The sequence below is a fragment of the Rissa tridactyla genome, chromosome 2, assembly GCF_028500815.1.
Source record: "Rissa tridactyla isolate bRisTri1 chromosome 2, bRisTri1.patW.cur.20221130, whole genome shotgun sequence".
In the NCBI taxonomy this organism is placed as follows: domain Eukaryota; kingdom Metazoa; phylum Chordata; class Aves; order Charadriiformes; family Laridae; genus Rissa; species Rissa tridactyla.
In genome coordinates, this window is record NC_071467.1 from 26,290,292 (window position 1) to 26,314,134 (window position 23,843).

Below are 23,843 nucleotides of genomic sequence, written 5' to 3' on the forward strand. Positions count from 1 at the left end.
TTTTGTTTCAAAGCTTCCTGAGAAAACACACCAACATTCAGGAACAAACTATGCCAACTTTCTGAAAAAAATACTTTATTCCTGTTGGCCATTCCAATATTTTTTCTACAACTAGCATTTTTAGCATCCAAGTCGGTATGGACTTGGCCACAGACAGCAAGCATAAGTGATGTTCATTACTAGCCAACCACTCTTCTAAAAATATTGAATGCTCAGTTGTCTACCTTCAAATGTATATACCATTTTTTTTGTTATTTTGATTTAGATTACAGACATTCATCTGAACAGATTTTAACTGAAACTCTCATCATGAACCTTCTTTTCGCCTTCTTCATCTCTCCACTATAAATAGGATAACCCTTGTCACTTTGACAATCCTAATTACACGAAAATACTAAATGACTAGTTTTGTGTACTGACAGTGCAGAGTGTGTGGCATTTATCAAAGACAGGTTCCTTGCACTGGATATTGTCTTTTGATGTTTCCCCCCTCTTGATTAAAATTATCACAAGCAACAGCTGCTCTGAAAAGTACTGGGAAGTGTTTCTTAGGATGAACTGCTAAATAACTGGGTGTTACGAACTAAAGGAAGAAAGCCATTCTGATACATGAATCAAACAAAAACTTAAAAACCCGACAGTGCAACTGTGCTGCTGAAGTTAGGATGATATCAGGATTATGTGCAAGAGAGAAGCATGCAAGAAGCATGGAGATGAGATATGCAAGAGAGAAGGATGCAAGAAGCGTGTAGATGAGAGATGCAGGAGTACGAGGGAACGGAATCCTGAAATTGTGGTTAATTGTTCCAGCTGACATCCCAAGTGTGAAGAGGGAATGGGAACTTACTCATGCAAAAACAGATCTGAGAAGAGACTGAGAGATAACATATGCTGATCATCAATGATGATGGTTATTCATACACACACACACACTCTGTTATCGTATAGTGTATTGGTTACAACATGAAATAATCACGGCATACAAGATTTTAGCAGCAAATCAAAGAAAGAAAAAGCATAGATCTCAGCAATGGTAAGGAAGTTAATAGAAAAACAGAGACATTATCATCCATGGATAAATTGTCCAGGAAACCTACAAGTGAAACTGACACCATTTGTAGATTCCTGGGGAAATTAAAGAGTAATTCCCTAAAAACATATCACCCCCACAATTACTCCCCCAAATGAAAGCAAGTACAGAAATCAAATGCTTGCATTACAAGTTCTTTTGAAACGTGTATCATCCAAAGTAGAACTTATAAAACACCTAACACAGATGAACAGCTTGTATTTTTCCAAGAATGGAATGTAAGACTATATACAAGAAACATATGTACCTCCCCATTCGAAAAAAAAAAAAAAGCATTCAAACCAAGTATTAACTTGGTATAGTTAACATACAACAGGCTGTAACGTCAAACAGATGCTTGAGTTCTTTTTCTTAGTCAGGAAACCAAGTAAATGAAGCTAACCTGTGATGGCTTAGAAGTAACTGGTGACTCCTCCTCCCCTGGTGACCTGAGCATAAGCAACCAAACCCTAAGTGAGTTTACAGCCACTCCTGCCTCTCTAAATTAAAAACTTTCGATGAATTCCCAGGAAGCAGAAGTGGTAATGAGACCACTTCATAAACCTCATCCTACTCCCTACTTTAGCAGCAAGAGCAGCTCCATCAGCATGCAGAGCAGACACAGCATGGCAATGACTGAAGCAGCATTCATGGGTATCTTCATAACTCTACAGTTTATTCAACCAATCTTTCTAACAGCTGTGGCTTAAACTATCTATTGGGGTACTAACCTAAGTGGAAGGCTGAACCAAACTCATAACCTCATCATTACCAAATAGGCTGTACTGAATTGAATGGCAGACTGGTCCTCACCCCAGGCAGAGTCTTAGAAGAACTGAGTTTATCCGTTTCAAGATTTCATCTTTAAAGTTAGTAAAGAATACCCTCTGAGGCAGGGCTTTACTGCTTTTGTAATAACCTCTTCAGCTGTTACAGTCTTAAACATTTATATATATTTAAATGGTATTTAATGATTGGCACAAAACCAGCACAGCTAGATACTGATGTATCAGGAGGGATTAGGGCAGTTAAATAGTATGGGGTAAGATTACAGGCATGTAAGAAAGACAAACCAAAACTTAATTGACCACTTTTAAAACTTTTTAGTTTTTGCCTACATGCCAATTACAATCAGAAAAATAAGATCAGCATTATAAGATTATTTCTTTCAAAATGAATTATTTATGCATTCAAACATTCGTTTTTTCTTACTGTTACTTACATGACCATTAGCAATATCCAATAGATCTTTAACTCTACATCCTCTTACAGGTCCCACTTCATTGCAAATTGAATCTTCAATAATCAGAAAATTGGCTTTGTAAGATGTCAGTATCTTATAAATATCCTCTGCTGACCTCTTTGAATAGATCTGATAAATCTATAAATTAAGAAAACATGTTCATGTAATGCAAAAATCATTGATAAATTAAATATTTGGGGGTCATGGTATTTGGAATGCTGCTCACATGCAGTGGGACCAAACAAATAATTTGCATTGCCAGGTGGCCCTGGGGGCACAGAAGAGCAATGTAAATGTGTGTGTCATGAGGAATGTTACGAGGTCATCTTCTTTGGAGCATTAACATTTACAGTACTCCCACACATCTCATTTAAGCACATCAGTCTTACATGATGGAACAGACTATAAATCACTGATAATACACACACATTTATGGAACTGGACACTCACATTTTCATTTCTTTTTAGAAGATCATCATCATTATATAAAGGCAAGCTCGACACCATCCATCCGGTACAAAGCTTAATCACACCCATTAACTGTGGGCTGCCTGCAAACACAGCAGCCACAGGAGCCTGTCGTCTGCAAAAGCGACATCAACATACACATCTGAGTACAGGATGCATTTCTCAAAACAATGTTTTTAATTTTAAACCCTGTGAATCTCATAAAATGCTGCAGTATGAATTGGAGTGCATGAAGATATCATTGGGGGTCTAATCAGAATTGGTGTTAATGCTGCAGTGGCAGTAGTTTCCTTGCCAGGAAAAGCTCAGACCTGCAGCAATACGGAGTTTGCAAGGAAGGTCTGCTGCTGGGGCAAGGGCTGATGGCCATTCTCCTCCTCTCCTTGCAATCCATGGAGCACCATTCAGAGAGGTCCTGGAACGTATCAAACTATTGCTTTTCTGAATGGTTGCTGACTTGTGACAAAACAAGCTTGGGAGGGAGGGTAGGTAGAAGGAGAAACCACATGATGTTATCTCGGAAGGGAAAGATTTGTGATTATTTTCATTTGATCTCTAGGAATATGTATTTAATCATCTACAAGTAAATAGTCTCATGATAAAGAATAACACCTACAGTAATTAAGTTTCTGGGTTTGGTTTCATTTTTTGACTATTTGTATTCCTGCATTAGTGAAAGAAAACAGTCATTGTCACACTTCATTACAGACTTTGGGCAACTTTTCCTGCAGAGAAAATTCAAAATAAATTCATTTTATGAGAGAGAAACTTTTAAGAAAATATACTATAATAATGACATTCAATTAAAATTCCAATATGGACATCTAAGTATATCCTTAAAAAAAAAATTCCTTATTTCCATTAAAAATATGAACAGCTGCTACAAATAAGGGCAGTCAAATTGCTCTTAGCTGAGTGAATCTCAGTGCAATTCACCATGATTAATTATGTACTTGAAGTGTAATATATGCAGACTAATGCAAAAGCCATTAGGTACTTGGCATTATTCCACTTGCTGCCTTGAAGAGCTACAGGAGTGACAAACAACATACACTACTATTAACAGAAAGAAGAAATTGGCTGGAACACCATAATTACCAGCCTTGTCTTTTCTGAAGATGAACAGGTTGACATTAAAGACTACATAAATACAGAAAATAATCTGAAAAAAAATACAGTTGAAGGTAAGTTAGTTATCTGAACACATGGGATCTAACTTTCAGAGAAGTATACTTCCTAATGACATAGTTCAAAGTTAGACTGAATGAGGCCAGGACCCAGTTCTGAAACTTTTGATGAGAAGAAAAATATATCTGTGAAAATAACTTGACTCAGAATTAACTATGTATATGGCTCAGCATGAACTATATAATATAGGTCAGGATTTGCTATGCCCTGCCTAGCCAGCCAGATAAGAACCTTTCCAGCCTTCTGGTCAAAGGGGAGGTTTGAATCATACATGTTAAACTGAATGTTTCTTGACTGAAGTCTCTAAATCCTCACATTCAGGCATTTCATTTTACTGGCTTGTGCACACAAAAATTTCAGCGTTTCTGTCCCCCGTGGAATTACAATCAACATGAATCCTCTAATCTACTGAGAAGTTAGTGTGCAAAGAACCAAGCACTAAGATGTCCACCTTTATTTGGGAATTGGGTCTAGCAATGATAATACCTGTGATTTGCTTGCATGTTTCATGATCTTTTCCTCTTGTAATCAATGATAAATTCTTCGTTCTAATACCAAACTTTAAATACACATTTCTCCTCCCATCTACCCCTACATCATGTAATGACTTAGCAAGGGAAAACTCAAGATTCATACAGGTAGCTCCACAAAACACTGAGATAAAAATACCCTGACATAAAGAAGTAAAATAGAAACTTAAGACTTCATACTTACTTTATCCATGTCATGAGTTCTACTGTATCAGGATCATAGAATTCTTGTAGTTCTGAAAGCTCTGTCATTATCCTAGGGAGAAACTGATGGAAACATATTTTTGGTTACTTACAGTTAAAAAAAATAATCTATAGAGCACCTCATTACATTAAGGCCTTAAATAACATAACAGAAATGGGTTTCATTTGAGTTTTCCCTCCTGACTGGTATTTTTGTTTGAATATTTTGCAAAACATGCTGTTTATACTTACCTGACAGCAGGAGACCTTCTCCAAAATAAGTACATTAAACACAAGTTCTCATCTCTCTCTATTTTATTATAATACTTATAATTAAAAAAAATGGAACACACCCCCCCCCCCCCAAATTACGTGGCAACAACATTCATCAACTTTAACTAGCCTTAAATGCAGAAAACCACACTTCAGGTTTTCATATGCAAATGCATATCAATAAGGACACTGAACCAAGAAGCTGACAAATCCCTCATGGTAAACCTGCTTGAGCAGGAGCGGTTGGACTGTTGTGATTTGATGGAAAAGTGCTGTGCAAGCAGGAAAGGAGAGAAGAAATTTCCTGGAGGAGCATTATGTGGGTAATCTGCTCTGGACTTTCCTCAGACTTTTACTTCAATGACTGCAGTGAAGGAAAGTACACTATACTGTATGAAGTAGGATATCTCAGTTTATGCTCTTGAAAAACATTTTGGAAAAAGGAGGGATTCTGTGAAGTTAGAGAGAATGCAAATTCCTTGAGACCAGCCCAGATTGCAAGCCTGCACCACAGCTTCCCTATCCTGACAGGTTTGGGGGGTAAAGGAACAACAGGTCCTTTACTGAGATGGGGGGCAATTTTAGAATCAGAGAATCATTTAGGTTGGAAAAGACCCACAAGATCGATTCCAACCATTAACCTAGCACTGCCAAGTCCACTAATAAACCATGTCATTAAGCACCACATCTACACATCTTTGAAATACATCCAGGGATGGTGACTCCACCACTTTCCTGGGCAGCCTGTTCCAATGCTTGATAACACTTTCTATGAAGAAATTTTTCGTAAAGTACAATCTAAACCTCCCCTGTCGCGACACTCACCTCGCTACAACCTCCTTTCATGTAGCTGTAGACAGCGATAAGGCCTCCCCTCAGCCTCCTTTTCTCCAGGCTAAACAACTCCAGTTCCTTCAGCCACTCCTCATAAGACTTGTGCTCCAGACCCCTCACCAGCTTCGTTGCCCTTCTCTGGACACGCTCCAGCACCTCAGTGTCTTCCTTGTAGTGAGAGGCACAAAACTGAACACGGCATTTGAGGTGCAGCCTCACCAGTGCCGAGTACAGGGGAATGATCTCTTCCCTAGTCCTGCTGGCCACACTATTTCTAACACAAGCCAGGATGCTGTTGGCTTTCTTGGCCACCTGGGCACACTGCTGGCTCCTATTCAGCCATTTTGTAAGTCCTAAAGCCATTTTGAGTAGTTATCTGAAGAAGGCATGATGAGAAGCTGTTCAGCCTTGCAGGGCTGGAGCATGTTCATGCTCTTATAAATGGTAAGTGAAAGCTACTGGATGCCAGCTCTTTTTGAAAAGGATAAAGTTTACAGGTTATGCCAGACTAAAGGGACAACTTTGAGACCGCTGGAAACGGGAGCCCGCTTTTAACTGAGGAGTTTCCACCCCCATTACTTGTACAATTCAGCCGTCAAGTGACAGCAGTCTACAACCAGACATGCTAGGGCAGCACAAGAACAGCTGCCATATGTTCACGTCGGGGCTCAAAGCTGTAGCAGTGTCATTACACACATGCGTAAACTGTCCCTGGAACAGAAGACGACAGAAAAAGGAACCGCTACTGCCACCCCAAGGAGAACCAGCTTCACTTATCAATCAGAGCCCTCAGAAAAATCTAGTTAGGTGAGGGACTGTGCCAGACTGAGTCAGAACGCAGCCAAGCAGAAAGATGCTGAGCTGTACACTCAGCCATTTATAGCCACGGTAACAGATTCAGAGCCCCAAGGCATTTTACTGTCCCGTTACTATTAATCAAAGTTTGCAAGCTCAGGGATGAGTTATGGACCTGGAGAGCAAACTGTTCACCACTGCTTAAAAGCAAAAGCTGGATCTGCAATAGATGAAGCCCTCTAGAGTCCAAACCCCGACACTGCTTTTATTAAAACATAACCCGAAAAAGAATTCTTTGGTCAACTAACCTAGTTTCCTCTATTGTAATACATTTCATAACTCTTTTGAGCAACTGTAGGTTTTTTTCAGGACAATATCTATTGTTCTGGCAGAAATGTGTAAAGTGTCAGGTTAAATTGCAACCAAAATTTCTGTGATAAAATAGATGTTACAAAATCTGTTAAAATACTGTTGGTCAAGCCTGGCTTATATTTGAATGCTTTTTTAAAAAATAATTCCTTGAATTCTTATAAAACTATTCAAACTACCTATTTTGAAGCTATGTCAGTATAGCAGACACTTATACTTTATGGGATATTGCACTTGCGGAAGTTTAAAAACTAATTTCCAAATAATCTTTCCCCCAGTCTGCCTGTGACTTGCAATTAACATCTAGGTATTTATTTTAAACGTGGGAATATCTGTAGCTTTTCTTCCCCGTACTGTAGGATATACATATCTCTACACCATCTCTGCACAAAGGATTTAACTCCATTACAATTTGATGGGAGCTTTTCAAACAGATTATTTGCGTAAGGCCTCCCATAATTTTACTTCCATCTAACCCCACTCCCTCTCACTAAAACCAAGACTGAAGCAACACAGTTTTCAACATTCCGAGTTTTTATTTGGCAGTGTTTTCTTTGTTGAGTCACATTTATATATCCAAAGCATAATAGCTGAATATAATAAAGTCTTTGTTTAAATTTAAATACTTCCTAATTACAACAAGAGATCATTAACAAATTAAATTGTCAAATACCTCACTTTGAAAAATGTAAAGTTTTTCAAAAAAACCTCAAAACATATTTTCAGTGGATGACAGCTTTTATTTCATCATATATATTTCATTTCACCAGGTTATTTCATTATATTTGCCCATCATGTTGACTCATATTGTGCCTACATACAAAACAAAAACCAAAAGGTATTTTTCACAAAAGGTACTTTTCTTACCTCTTTCCACAAGCTGAATCCAATTATTGTGGGAACTGCCATACTCAGAATAAGTGCCTAGAAAATACATGTTAGAAGAAATGGATTATGGACTGTTCTCCAGCCTTGGACTACCTGTTGATTCTGTTCATATAGCAGGCTACATTTATGCCTGAAACCTTAGAGTAACAGTAGGTGAAAATTTGCGGTTTTCTACTAGGCAGAAACTCTCCACAAACAAGAATTTGCCTCATTTAGCATGGAAGAACTCATTTGACCTATGATAACTTTACCATCAATATTAGGGATGGTTAATTACAACTCAAAAATAACAATGATGCAATGTGCACACGATGTAGAGAACAGAAGAAAAGTAAACACCTCACATACAAACACAATGAGATAGTCTGAGAAAGGGAAAAAAGCATGAAACAAGCATTTCAAACCTCTGATCTTGTTGATGCTTTTGGTCAGATTAACACTATTGATGTGCAAAACGCAGAAACTCATTTTTCAGCACACCATCATTCTAGCTGATATAAATTTTGCTTTGCAAAAAGGAGAAAATAGCTCGCGTGGTACAGGAAACATTTAGTAAAGAATGCACACAAGGCATTCTCTTGGTAATAAGCTATTAACACATCTACTGTGTTAATAGTAAAAAACCAGGTCTATATGGCAGAAAGCATGAGGTATATAAAGGAATGTATTTACCACGTACATGAACATATTGTCACTCCTTGATTGGAAGAACACTGTCAATGTTTCTGATGTAACAGTGTATGGCATTTTCACAAGTGACATAGTGAATCTCTGTGTAAGTATAAAATATTTATACCTACTAGCCTCTTGAAATCAAGGTAAGTAATATCCTATCCTTATTTTATTAGTAAAACAAATGCACAAAGTTGCTAAAAACTGCACAATGACAGGGAGCTTGAGGTCTCAAAGATTTGTTAAAAGAAATTAAACAGATGAGTAAAAGAGAGATGAAGACAGCCCTGCTTCTTATAAGGAAAGGCTGTAGCGTGAACACAACTTTATCACCAGGTGCCAGAGAACATGTGAAATTGTGACATTAAGAATGAAAGACACAGAAAAAGCAGACTATACAAGATCCAGTGACCTCACGGAACTACACATTCCTTTAACAGGTTCTTCTATAGCTCTTAGGTAATTGCTGTTTGAAAAGTTTCCTTGCTAGCTGTAATTCCCAAGACATTGGTAACAGCAACTCACCAGCAATATTGGGTGCACAGCTTTCAGTCGAAGCCACTTGAAAAGCGTCATCCAAAGTTCAGGAGAGCACACACCAAATGCAGCAAGCATGCAAACATAAGGGGTCCACAGATATTTTGTTCTGAAAAACATTGCAATAACTTAGTTGGGACTCTGCACATGCCTCTGTATTCAAGCTATTTATAAAAACATTCAGATTTTTTTCATGTGTCAAACACAGTCTTGGATGTTCAAGAAACCCGAGATCAAATTTGATGTCACTGAAGGGTAAACCAAGGAAATCTCTAGCAGAAGAACAGGCACCTGATTATCTGCTGCAAGATGTAGGAGCAAGATCCAAGGTCAAAGATGACAAAATCCTTCACAGAGTTCAGGGGAGGATGAAAGAAAAACAAAGAGACTAGTAAAGTCACTTGGCTGTTGCGGTTTTCCAGCCAAGCAAGGATAAAAAGCAGCTATTCAGCAAAGCTGTACAGACACTGCACTATAAGGGAGTTCCTGAAGAAAGGAAAGGAAAATATTTAAAAAACAATTTATGATTTGCTGGTATTGTCTGCCTCTTAAGGATAGACTAATCAAGTTAAGACAACTACATGGTAACACAACAGTCTGCTCACTTTAAGAATTTGTGAATATTCAGATTTTAGGATGACGAGCATAACACAAACACAAGTCTGCCACCTTCAAGCTGATTTAGCTGAGAGCCAAGATTAGAACAATAATGTCTTCCAAACATTATTAGCTTTTGTAGTTTTAAGGACTAACACAATATCTTTGAAAATAGTTTTACTACTGCTTTATCATGCCAAGAAAAGGTATACTTCACGCTAGCCTAGACACGAGAAGATGGATAAGAAATCTTCCATGTCCCAATAATCCAGAACATACACTGTTCATCAAAACACAAGATCTTGCTAGAACACAAGATCTTGCTAGAATACAATATTAAAAGAATTACAGCACACTTAAATTACACTTAAATATCATAAAGAAAGTGATACAAATTTGCTTCAATTAATGTCTCAGATTTTGGCTGCATTAAAGCTTGGAAAAAACATTAAAGAGACCAAGCACAATTTATCATACACCTGTATCCACTCTATAGTCAAATCTCTCCCCTACTAAGTACAACTATATGCCAAATACATTTCTGAAAAGGGGTGAATTTCAGAGGGGTGAATGGTGTATCACGTCCAGTTAGGAACTCTCTGTTGCTTTCAAAAGAGATACATCAAAATCAGACTTACCCTTCCAAACACATCGCTAGACAACCAAGTAAAATTGTGTGAATTACATGATAAACTATTTCTGGCCTCTCTCCAATTCGACCATCCTCAAGTTTAACTGTCTCTTTCAGTGGTTCACCACTGCAGTTGGAGAAAACGAGACATCACTTAATTCAGACATTATCTCAGGCAAAGGTGCCAATAAGAATACTTTTATGACCATTAAGTCAGCAGTATACTGAGATCACTCTGTGTCATATCATACAGTATTGTTGCACTGCTTATTTGGTTTTTGTACTTCATCAATGATCTATCAGTACCCGCTGTCCCTTGTTTTGGACTGTAACCTCTCTGGAGCAATGGATGTGAATTAATACAATGGGATCACTGCCTATGACCATAAATCCTATTTTAAGGTAATTCAGCAACAAGAGACAGTCTAATTTAAGAGCATGCACACTCCGCAAACATGTAGATGAAGCATGCTGTACGTGCACTCTAAGTAAGTTTCTTCATATCATTAGCTTGGCAAAGAATTACAGAATCTGCAGGATGATAATTGCGTATGGAATGTGTACACCCTTTTATGACAAAGAAAGATAACAAAACCAGTTTTTAGTCCTATTATTAAAAATTCTAGTAATACATTATAAATAAAAATCATAACCAAAATCTTACAACAGATGTCTTTCGACAAATGAGATTGCAAGGCACACAATAGACAACATTTTATTCTACCATGATGTGATTTCAGGTTACAATTTTATAATAAGCTTTCTCACAACAAATTGAAAAATATTTGAGATTATTAACTGCTTCAAAATTAAAAAAAAAAAAACTGAAGGGGAAGAAGGTTTATTTTAAGCTTTTCTTTAAAAAGCTGTTGGACATAATGGAGTCACTGAAATAGCTATTTCAATCACCAGCAAAAAATCAAAGTTGTTTTCACTGTTTTGAATACACTGCCACACACCCAACCTGACAAACATTTTCATTTATAGCTGTATAATCTTTATCTATTAGAAATCTTGTTCCTTGAAAAAAAATCTATTGATTTTTGCTGTAGACAAAGAAGAAATTTGCCCTAATGCCAGAGAAGTTACACCATTCATCTTCTACCAGGAAGAGGTAATTTCCTAGCCATTGAGTTTCCAAGACAAGTTACGCTAGGATCTACAGTGCTGCTATTCTTAGTCTGTAAACAGACAGCTCCACTAGCTGTTCTCTCAAGGGAACTGTGAATCACTGTGAAACTAAAAATAATTGAGTCAGTTTTACTTCAGCTCTGTTCTGAGCAGCAAAGGCTGATGGACCTTATCACAGTAAACAAGAGTTTTAAAAAACCCCAAAAAACAGTGAAGCATTAGAAATCTGAAATCCTCTCGACTCCACCCATCCACCCATCTCATCCTTCACAGTACGTAAACTTGGAAAAAAAAAACCAAAAAACCAAAACCAAAAAAACCACCAAACCCAAACCAGGGAAATAAATTCTCTATCAACAGTCAGATAACTTTGCTGTTGGAAGGGGAAAACAGACAAAATATCTTTCTCCTTGGCAATAGGAAGAGACATAAACATATCACAAAACATTAACCAGAGCTCTGCAGGACTTGCACCTATTGGAAAACAAACCAATGACAACTCCCTGTCCTGACTGGAGGGATGCTCAAGAAGCTTGTCACTAAAGGACTTTCTTTAGGAGCCTCTGGTGGGCCTTTCCACTGGTGCTCACACCCTGCAAGCTCAATGGTGCAACAAACTTTGAAGCAACATCACGACCATTCACTTAGACATCTGTGAACCGCTTATTTTTAATTTCTTATTTTTCAGTATAAATAAGTCACTTACCATATTCTTCTAAAAATGACCTGAGTTACAGAAAAAAGGCAGATAATTAATACTAAAATATAGAAAGGCAACAGTGATGACTGTGTTAGTCGCAAAAAAAAGTCTTGGGAGGGTGCCTGAAGAGATTCTTGACAAAGGAGCCAATTCATTGTAAAATTCCTAGTAAGGCAAAAAACATCCCATTAAAAACAACAACAATACCCCACAGATCAGAAAAAAAACCCAACACAGCACACAACCAATCGCAGTTTAACCTATTCATGTAATAGGAAACTATTTGAAACTAATCTTTGAGAAGCTATGCTTTTATCATTTGAAATTGCTTTGCAAGTACACTAGAATAAAAGCTTATCTTCCAAAAAAGAATCTGTGAGACCAGACTACAACTCTTTTATATGACAAAACCCCAGCCTCCCATATAACTCCATTATGGGGACCACAAAGCATTTCTTTGTCACAGTGGATTAAGGTTTTAGAGATATTGATGCAAGAAGGTATGCTTGTCCTCATTCCAAATGGGGAGATGAAGAAGGGAAAGTGGTCATCTGAGATCACAAACAAGCCCGAGGCACTGCCAAGAATAGAATCCTTAATACTGAAATTCTAGTTCTGTAGCCGAACCCACTCGATCATTCTTCGTTCCCAATTAATGAGCAGAAAGATTATATACTCTGCCAAGAAGCACCATCATTGTGTATTCTCAACTGGAAGTGGTGCAGCACGTGATGCCGTGAATGCATTCTTGCCTTATTTTGTTTTGCTTTCCTCCCTCTTTTCTTTATCTTTCTCCCCAAGGGAAGACTAGAGAACTGAACCACTTTCAATTAGACAGAATCAGTTTAAAGATTAACAGCTGGGCATGTCCAAACTGGCCTTAAAAGACAGATCTTGAAGCTCTTGTGCTGCAAACCATAACTCCAACCCACAGTTACACAATTTTCTAGGCATAGTTCCACTCAGTTTGTCTCAATCACTGGCTTCATTGCAGAGTCTGACATCCTGGAAAGTAACATGTAGCAAGTCCCAGGAGGAGAGGGGATAAAATCTGTAACACCTGATAGCTGAATAAACTGAAATTCTGACCAGAAGCAGTCCTCTCTTTTCTTGCAAAACACTTAAGAACATGCATATATGTGTGTTAAGCAATGCATTTTAGTCAACGCCGTTACACGTTGTCTTCCAAAAATTCCCCAACAATTGCAGTTATGTGTGTGATGTCATTTTCCACTTCTTTCCCTGAAAGGTCATGAAGTAGCTTTGTAAGAGAGATGCAGTTCCCAGGAGAGTGTCTCAATTCCTGCACAGAATTGCAAGTCTTGGCTTGGGTTCAGGAGGTGTCTCAGTCGTTACCAATACTCCATTTGAAGTTTTCCAGAAAATCTGTAGCCATGATGTCTTCTTCTTGTAGACCAACTTTATCTCTTTTACAGATGCAAGCGTTTTTCTTACAGTCCCAACAATTCCCTCTGACTTTTAAGTTGTCCCTCGTCCTAGTTTCTTCCGAAACATACAGAGGGTTTTTTGGGGGCGTTATTCTTACAAAACTAAAAATAAAACCCCACAACCCAACCCTGTTTTGAGATAGTATTGATAGTTCATGACTCTCTTCAGAGCCCTTTCTTTTCCAGGCTATAAATAGTTACTACCACCACCTTTACCCTATTATCTTTGCTTTCAAGTCTTATTAGAAGCAGTAGACAGAGTACAGGAAGTTTTTGATCTTCAACATCAAACAAAAACAAAAATCTATGAAATGCTTTCACCCCACAGCATGAAAAATATCGAGGTCCCTCAGAAACCTCAAAATCCTAAGTAAATTCTGTACAGGAATATTTTTTAAAATTCAATCTTAAAACCAGGCGACAAATAGAAACCGTTTCCCTAACTCCTCTATAAAATTCTCACAAGCCACTGAAATTTTATACTTCTCAGAGCAGTTTCAGAAGTTCGGATATCTTAGAAGGTGTAAAGAGTTTAAAAACTTACTTAGTTGTGTTTAAGCCAAGTTTTACTTCAATGAACTTCAGCAAATGCTCATTTTCTTTATGAGGAACAAACATCTGAAAGATTAATTTAGCAGAGAAAAATCTTATCCAGTGCTGGATGCAGCTTTCACATAGTCACTTCATTCAGATTACAAAATGGCAGGGAACAATCAACTATTCAGGATTTAGTTAAAACTAACAAATTGGATTAAGTGTGTGCCAATTATGGTACCGGTGTGGTATTGTAAATCTTCACTTTAAAAAAACCCAACTATCTTTAGAGTTGCCTTGAGAATACCATTCCCTCCAGGTACCCCAACAGGAGGACAAGTGAAAAGCTGTCAATAAATTGTCAAAAGACTACCAAGCAGTGCAAAAAGGATCATGAAAAACAGACGTAACTTACCCCCAAGCAAGCCAAAGAACATTGCGTTTGGCTCCACTAAACAATAGGACTGCAGCCTAGCAAAAGTTATGAGTATTTGTAATCTTCACATAAATTGTTTGAGCAGCCAAAAGTTCTGTGTACTGTCTACGTAATCTAACTCATATTTTTCAAAGTTAGATTTTACTTTCATGGAGATACAGCAAGGCTAGCCAGTCTGAATGGCACAAGAAAAAAATCTGATCTGAGCATTCTCTCAAACTTTTTAGGGTTCACTAGCTTCTTTATTTTTAAGTCAACACCGTTAATTAACAGAACCAGGGTGAGTTTGAGACATAGAGGAAAAGCATAATAAATTATGTAAAAGACTAGAACCAGCAAAAGGGAGTAGCTAATCAAAATACAAGGTCAGGCTAAAATCCCATTGTGTAATCTCAACTCCTAGCTGACTCCTACACTAAGTGAAGGTCTCTGTTCCCATGTTCTCACTGAAATTTAATTGAAAATTAACATCTACCCTGAGACTATTCATATCTGGCTACTACGTCTTCTCTGTGCACAAATATTGTTTTAACATTCAGACCAGTTTGTAGAGGCCATCCAAGTTCTAACAAAAACCACATTTATGAAATAGCTAAAGTGTGATTTAAAGACTATTTCTATACTATGCTTTAACCTCATCCAAAAGACCGAAACCCCAACAAAACCCAGCTGCTTCATTTGTTAAACACTTTTTATATAGACACAGAATGACTCAATTTTTAGTACTCCAATTTGCCATGAACTCTCAGATCAGCAAGATAAGCAACACTTCAAAAGATTTTTCCAAGATACATCTGCAACTTTCCATTTAGATTTTGACAATTAAAATCACTTTTTAAAGAGGAATCTTACCTTTAGTAAGAAGTTTACTGTCACCGTTATTGTAAGTACCAAATAGATGTACATTACTTTCAGTAATCTTGACAAAAATGTACCTTTTTTCATATTCATCTGCAAAAATATTTTAAGAATGCCATATCATTTGGAGTTCAGTTTAAAGAATAAAAACTACACTCAGAGTCAGAGGAGAATCTCATTACCTGAAGGCATTTAGAGAACATTAAAGCTGCTACAAGACTCAGTAATGGTGACACTAGTAAGGCTGAATTTTCAAACTGCAAAAGGTACCCCAAGAAGAGAGAAAACAAGTAGATTTTGTATACTTCATGCACCTGTCGAAGAAACAAAATAAAACACAATAAAATGAAATTACAGTGGATATACGTCTTGCTTTTTAGAGCAGTAGATGGCTCACTCCATTCCTCTGTTAATCAGGGGATTAATGGATCTCTACCCTCCAACTCATGAATCTAGCAGCATACCGTTTAGCTCTGCAAAGCATTTCACACCAAAATGATCCTGGTCAGCCTGACTAACTACAGCACAATTCCTGCACAAGAATTCTGTAAAAATGCCAGAAGTACTAGTATTTTAAAAGGTCTCCCTGTTGTGCAACACCTCACTGTGATGCAGCATGAAGCAGTAACCACAACAGAACAGTATGAAAACACAGAATTTGTGAGAAAAAGCTATTGGAAACATGCACTTTCCTTGCCCTCACAATAATTTGTTCATTTAACCTATCTCAGGAATACACAGACTGTTACTGATACTTTGTTATTTTCTTAATTGATAAGCAGATCTTATAAACCCCGATAATTGATTTTTTAGACTTTTACCAAAACACCCGTCTTCTCCCTTATATTTTAAGGACCCTGCTTTGAACTAAATAGCTCAAACATTTCCCACTGATGAGGAACAGAAAAAAAAGCAATTGAAAGAAGAGGTGATGAACTAGAATTGCGTGCAGTTTGAAATGGAAGCTACATCTAACAAAACTAGAAGGCACACATGTACAAAGTAGCAGATACAGCATTGCAACACACAGAGCAAAAATGCCTTATTGTTCCAACATTTCTAAGAACCATTTTTGCAGAATAAATTCAAATACTTTCTTGTACTGAATTGAAAAATCAATTGGCCTTCAGCATCTGTCTAGCCTATTTGTTGGCTAAATCAGTACAGGGCAGGCCATTCAGGGTGAAAATGAGCCCCTTAACTGCACAGAGCCAACAGAGCAGTTTTCTGGTCAGCCCCATCCTACTGTGAATAGGGAAAGGAAAAGAAGAGGTAAGCGGGCCAAAAAGGATGCATGACTGAGTATCATTCATCATTCTTTCAGCTCTCCAAGGATGTTTCAGGTCCCAGAAGCTTTGTTTAGTTTCTGACCCTTTTCTTAGGAAAGCTGTCCCAAACACAGTAATCCAAAAGAGAGTGAGTTTAAAGCCATTTTATTTTTCCAATGGACATGACATGTGCTTCATCTGGACGCAGGCTGCAAGACACTCAAGTCATCACTCAGTCTGCACCCTTTGGAGCTCCTGAGCAGTAATGGCGGGCACCTCTGAGGTTGTATTTAAGACATTTTTAAGATCCCAACTATCAGTAGGTTGAAGAGTTCTAATACCTTCTCTGTCTGTGCCAGGGAAAAGCTGTCTAGCAGAAAAAGAGAAACAGCCTGGACAAACAGGAGATAATGACTGTACTCCCACATCATCATGAAGGTATATGTTGAAGCACTCACCAAAAGGTAACAAAACTTCTAGAGGTAAAAAGAAAAACAAAAAAAAGCATTAATTTCATACCTATGCATCTCTGTCACTAAGTAACTGAGAGGTCATTAAAACATAAACTATGGAAATTAATTATTATTTTAGGAAATAATTAAAATATTGACTTCAGACATATTTAAAATGTTCTCAGATGGAAGAAAGTAATTACTGAAACATTCAAAAACATTTAAAGCCAATCAGAATAAACATCTTTGACAGAGAGACAGGGAAAGGAAGTTACTACTATCTTCTCCGAGCAACAGGAAGAGCAACAAAATAGTTTACACAGTGAGAAAAATTCCGCATCAGTTAATTTTAAAAAGACAGCACACAGCTCATTACCATTGAGCTTTACCATTATCACTGTTCTTTCTGAACCCTCATGGGGGCATAACAGGGCAGGGCACAAGTCACTTAGCAAAAACTGCACATGCCTAGGTGAAATCCAAGTGGCTGATTTGAAAAGAACAAACGAAACATCTGCTGTTTTCTGTGTTGTGGGGCAATAGCGACAGAGGTAACTACTCTAGAGCACAGTTCTACCAGCAACTCTTTATTAAGAAATTAATTTTGCTTTACCTCAGCAGAACAATTTAGGTTTTTTTTTAAATAGCCTGTGAGAGCCGCTACTTGACATGCAAAATATGGCAAAGCCCAATTTTCCCTTGATGGTATGGAGTAATCAATTCTTGTTGTATCTGTCCTACAATAAAGTACAGAGAAACAAAATTATTAAAAGATTTACAGAACAAAAATATCAAGGAAAGCCTAAATGTCACTTCTAGTTATCAGTGTGGCCTTGCAAGCAAACTATTCCCGTATTAGGTGTAAAGTAATACTGACACAATTTCACTGCTGATACAGGTCACAAGTTTAATACCAGCATGGAAGGTCCAATCCTTACTTGACTTTACTCAGCAGGTCTCCTTACTAGGTAGCATTTATAGGACTGAGGCCAAAAAGCATCTGCCTCCAGCCTTTTCTGACCCACCACAACACTGTGCGAGCTGGACGCATCACACACTGCTTCTGCCAACCTGCACCGTGACAACGGTGCTTTCTTTGGCCACGAGCAGTGCTAAATGGTCTTATGTCCATAGGCAGGGGACCACCGCCGTAACAGCAGCTTTTCACATTGCGATGAAAATCAGCTCATAGCTGAGAGAAAAGACTCCTTTCAGTTCTCATACAATATGTTTTAAATAAGTGATTTATGCGGTTGAGCACAACATACTTAATCCAAAGTAGTGCTCCCTCTTAGCAGCAGCACCAGCAGATACTCTGTCTACAGGGAAAATTCTGCCCAGCAAAACAAAAGATTAAAGACGGATGGGGAGCACGGGCCAGAACAGCAGCAGGGTCTTCTCATGGAATGACTTGACAGTATCTGCACAATTAGAGCTGTAGGAGAAAGTTTTAAAAAGCGCTAAAGTGACTTAGAAGCACAAGTCACACTTTCAAATGTGATCAAAAGCATCAGTTTCAGAGGTACATAGTCGTCTTTGTGTCTACTATGCTTTTAAAAAGGAGCCTCTATCTCCTTTATCATTTAGATATTTGAAAGCGTCACCTTTCATTTTTACCTCTGAAGCCTCTTACAGAGGCATATTTGGAGCTTTTTTTAACTACTGGACCTTTCAATTTGGTAACAGTGTTTAATCTTCTTTGCTGTTGAAAAAAATACAGATTTATTCACCATTTTCCCTACTTTCCACTGTTCACACCAGCTTGATGAACAGTATTTTTAGCTACTAATCACAGAATTGGTCATGACGACTTCACACTCCTGAAAGATGTTTCCCCACAGTTCAACTTTAAAGGTATATCTCTAACATTTTAGTCCTCCATAGCTCTTTTCTTTCAAGTGCTCTCAAGTTCATAGAAAGCCTCAGAGCTACTTGGTGACAAATCAGGAACTGAACACAAGTTCTCATTGCCCAAATGAGGCTCCCTATAATTGTGAAATATCTTAAAATAAAAAAAATCTTGAGATCAGAATCATCTACAAAGATTCCACTTTGAAGAAAAAAACACTATAAAAAGCAGATTTAAAAAAAAAAAAAAATCAAAGACTCTTTACAAGTAAAATGCACTCGGTCATTTCCTTCTAAGCAACAAAACAACCATCACAACAGTTAGAACTGGCCACAGAAAGCAATTCTGTTTTACAGCAACTTTGAAAATTTGTTCCCATTCTTCACCAGCACAAAACCAAAACCTTCTGAGGAAATTTTTTTGCAAAATGGAATTGTGTGAGAATACTCCCATATTCACACAAATACATAAAGTCAGTTCAACTGGCAGCCTGGATGGTTTGGACAACAGGAGGCCTTTCCATTAGTAAAAGAATCATGAGAATCAGTGCATCTCTGGGAAATGTTTTGTATTCAGTGTAAGGGTTTGCTCTCACAATGAGAACACAAAGTTTAATAGAAAGCATTCCAATCTGCTCTAATACTTTAAAATGTCTTATTGACAAACTAGATTGTATAAAGATGTTTTTCTTACCTGTTAATAATGAACCATGCTACAGTCAGCATTCCTGCCAGCCAAGTCCCACTCATAACCCAACTGGTTACAAACAATGCAGTCACATAAATTCCCTGCAGTCCAAAAACTATACCAATGTAGAAATACACTGGTTCAATAACTTCCTGAAATTACAAATAAAAACGAAGAGACATAGCGGCAACTGAGCTGAAGCTGGAAATGATTACTATTTACTATTTGCATACTGCTAACAGTGTGCTAGGTGCTTTACAAGCAGGTAAGTGACGGCCCCTGTTCTAGAAAAGTATGGAGCATGCTTTTATTTTGGGCTCAGGGAAAACAAAGCGGCGTGAATTAAGAGCATATTTCAGGACTCAGCTTGCTAGTGCCATGATTTTTGTATTGGCTTTAGCATGAACATTGTATGTGTCAGATCTAATAAATCTATACTGCAGTAAGATATAAAGTTCAAAGGACTACTGGAAGAAATTATGTTGGGGAGGAACTTAGAGAAGTAAAGATGTGGCAAAACGGTTCCAAACACAGAGAAGCATATATAAAATAAATAAATAATAATTAAAAAAAGATAAATGAGAAAGGACACAAGTATGCAGTGTAAGCAGAACAAAGCCCAAGTAGAGCAGAGAGAGACAAAAGCTTTATCTACAAAAGTGTTTTTCCCTTTTACCTATATGGGAATGAGTAGAGACAGGTACCACTATAATAGACTTCTGTACTCCAAAGGAACTAACTTTCCTGTTTTTAATGGATAGCACAGATACTCTTCACATTTCTACACAGTTTGTAGATGTAAAGAATTACAGACAGAAAAGTTTAGTGCATATAAATCCCCAAAATCTTATGCCAGAGACTGACCAGAATTGAGGAGAACCTGAACCTGGTGAGAGGCTTAGCTCAATTCATTCAACAAAAATTGCATGTATTTATTGTATACAGCATAGAAAGTCTCATACGCACCCATACACAACCATAATGAAAGCACAGAAAGTAGGAGAAATGCACATACTTCGCTACCAGATGCTTGATATAAAACACTAGCAATCAACTCTGGGTACAAAGTCATTTGCTGGACGGCATTTATCGTCTTCAGTGATACTGTCTTATTGTTGTGTGTCAACTCATAAACACCTATAGACAAAAAAAATACATTATTCTTGGAATCACTTAATACCGCTGTTCTTAAAAGAGGTGAAAGTGTACTCACAGGTAGGGGGAAACAGATTTGATCATTAAAGCTACTAATTGATTCACCACTCCTAATTTTAAAGAAAGGAGAAATTTCTGTGACAGGTGCCATTCTGCCCTACCAATTTAGCAACAAAGTTATTACCATTTTTTGATCTACCCTTTAAATAGAAGGCCCAAAACTAACCAGCTGAAGCATAGTCTTTTCAGTAACACACTGATGCAGCCCTGGAACCAGCTACCTACAGATCACCTTCACAGGAAGTTCTTAAAAAGTGAGACAAAGATCTAACAGGGATGAGAACAATGTATTAAACCTGTCTCCACAAAGACGTCAGATACGATGGCCTCGTCACCTTTTTCAGCCCTGCCTTTTTGAGACTTCTAAGAATCACTCACTTAACACAATACGCCTTTGTATGGGATTGAGATGAAATTGAAGCTGGCATACTTGAAGGATACATCATTCTGAGATACTATAATTAAAAAAAATCATTGCTTAGGACAACAAAGGGAAGAGGTAAAATAAACCAAATTAGAGAATGGGGGAAAAAAAAAGGACAAAAAACCCAACAGACAAACAAGATTACTCTTTTCAGCTCTGAGCATATCTTGGTGTGTGGTCTGCAGTGGGCTCTCTCCAGGCCGAACCAGGTCCTGCAGGACTTATAACGGGGTTCAGCACAGCAATGATACAACTTTGAAAACTGGGTGCCCCCATAATACCTAGTAGACACCCGAGTCTGTCTGTTTGCAGAGGCAGCACGCCTGAATGAGGCAGTCCATCTACTCACATGGGTAATCTCCACAGAGATAATGAGGAACTGACTGTACCAAAGACCTACTATATATTGCTGACGAGCTACACATCAGCTGGGCTGTTAACCAATAAAACTATACCTACAAAGTTTAACTGGCTTCAGATGAGGTTTCACGAGGGGACTGAACTAATGCAATGGCTGACCTCTGTGAGACAGGGTTGTTCACTCCTCCTTCTCTCCTGGAGTTCTTGCCTCTTCCCCACGTGAGGCCCAGGTGGCCTCCTGTACTCACTAAACTAGCACAAAAGTGTTCCATCTTCTTTTCATTGCTTTAGTTTTATGCTGGTTTAGGGACTTGGGATCAGTGAGCTCCTGAGCCAATGTAGGATAAAGAGCAGGAGCGCAAAGGGAGAAGAGACCACTGCCACCCAGTTTATTCTCCCTCCTGTTCTCTGTCCCCATCACTCAGCGCTCATCAACATCTATTCGTCAGAGTTAACAGGAGTAGAAACCTCCATCAGGGACAGGACTGAGCAGATCAACTCTTGACAGAAACCGTACCATCTTCTGACAAAGTATGGAAAACAGTCACTTCCATCCCCCGTTCCCAAATTAAAGATCAATTATGCTTACATGGCAAAAAATCCCCTATGTAGCATAGGCAAACCTAAAGAAAACTTCCATATGGGGCAATATGAGAGTAATAATCCTATTCCAGAGTATTGACTAAAGGCAATCCACTGGAACACAAAATAGTTGAATATTGTTTTTTAGAAGGCACTGAAAAGTTACGTCAGCATGCACTGTTTAACTAATCTGACTGATATACCTATAGATGATTATAAAATCAGTCTCCCCAGTCTGCATGAGTTTTTTTACTGTCTCCAAAAGGAACAGGACTTTTCAAGGTTAATAAAATAAACGGGTTTTGTACCTCTTTCAAAGGAAGGAGCCTTTAGCAGTTCTTTATAGAACGAGTAATAAATGGCGCTGTCACCCTGAAATGTAATTTCTCGTTCAAGTTCCTAGAAAAAAAAATATATATTCACCTCCTGCAATCTCTTCCCATAAAAGACTATATATTTTCAGATAGACTGGTTTTGTAATACAGTACATGGTTATGACTCCACTGTACATCTTCGAAGTATTCCTCAAAACATTAATCTTCACAGCACCTCTGTCAGGTATATAATGCTCTCTATAACTTAGCAAACATGCTCAGAATCAGAGCAACTCAAAACCACATCATAAATCTGCACAAGATCCACAGGATCCTTTCATGTTCACAAACCTGAATTTCATTCAACTTTCCATACTCCACTCTACATAACACTGTTCTTCAAGAAAAAACAAAACAACAACAACAAAAAAACCCCAAACATGCGTTCCTGTTTTTTAGCTTATGCAATCCCAGTATGCTTCTTTTTTTTTTCTCCAAATTTTAGAAAGTTATTTCAATGATAAAGGATGGCATGGAAAAACATATAAAAGCATAACAAGACAAGATTATTGTTAGTAGGAGAAACACTTTTAAAAAAAAAAGAAGTGAAAAAAAAGATACTATATCAAAGACAGGCCTGACTAGAACGACATGGGATTCTACAAGCAAGTAGTTCCAACCTGACATGGATCAGCTTTTATTTCAAGGACACAATTTGGCTTTTGTTTCAGTAGTTTAACTTTTTTCTTTACCTGCCTGCTGGAAAACCAGAATTTCCGTTCATGATATGTTGAGAGGTACACAGCATACATCATTCCGCTAGTGACTGCCGCAAGACAGCCAAAGAAAAGTTTCGCAAAACGCTGAATTAACATATCTGAAAAGGGACAGTGAAAAAGGTAAAATAGTCCAGACGACTTAGAAACAAACAGTATGCCCTAAATATGATTAATTTCTGAACAGCAAGTGAACTTAGTGGCATCAGAATTATCATACCATCGGCAGAGCACAGATACATCAAGAAATGGTTTGTTACTCCTGTCCTGCAGTTTTCTTTCCCAGTTGTTACCACTGCTTCATAGGATTCTCAGATAAAATACTGACACTACACTTCAAATTTCTCTCCATTCTAATGAGCTTAATTTTCAAATGAATTCCAAGAAGGGAAAGTGCCTTCCAAATAAACAGAGTGAACTCTAGATTTTACTCAAAAAACCACAAACTTCTTAAAGACATTAACAGAAAGAGGTGGCAATACCACATCTAACATCAATACTGAGACATTCTACTCTCCATTTGGTTTTTAAA

At 37.8% G+C, this 23,843-nt stretch overlaps 1 protein-coding gene across 3 annotated transcripts in view; it reads right to left on the minus strand.

Moving 5' to 3' along the window:
* Positions 1-23,843, minus strand: part of DPY19L4 (dpy-19 like 4) — a 32,965-nt gene that overhangs the window by 4,293 nt on the left and 4,829 nt on the right. Inside the window, exons 3-18 of one of the 3 annotated variants that reach the window (XM_054192078.1) lie at positions 23,288-23,412; positions 22,530-22,620; positions 20,656-20,777; positions 19,647-19,792; positions 17,718-17,841; positions 16,994-17,128; positions 15,567-15,698; positions 15,379-15,477; positions 14,101-14,174; positions 12,115-12,273; positions 10,285-10,404; positions 9,038-9,158; positions 7,820-7,876; positions 4,683-4,765; positions 2,763-2,895; positions 2,292-2,450 (exon numbers count right to left, since the gene is read on the minus strand). In XM_054192078.1, the coding sequence (XP_054048053.1) occupies positions 2,292-2,450; positions 2,763-2,895; positions 4,683-4,765; positions 7,820-7,876; positions 9,038-9,158; positions 10,285-10,404; positions 12,115-12,273; positions 14,101-14,174; positions 15,379-15,477; positions 15,567-15,698; positions 16,994-17,128; positions 17,718-17,841; positions 19,647-19,792; positions 20,656-20,777; positions 22,530-22,620; positions 23,288-23,412 (1,880 nt within the window). The remainder of the gene's footprint in view (positions 1-2,291; positions 2,451-2,762; positions 2,896-4,682; positions 4,766-7,819; positions 7,877-9,037; positions 9,159-10,284; positions 10,405-12,114; positions 12,274-14,100; positions 14,175-15,378; positions 15,478-15,566; positions 15,699-16,993; positions 17,129-17,717; positions 17,842-19,646; positions 19,793-20,655; positions 20,778-22,529; positions 22,621-23,287; positions 23,413-23,843) is intronic. The other 2 variants (XM_054192079.1, XM_054192080.1) reach the window with 2 other exon arrangements.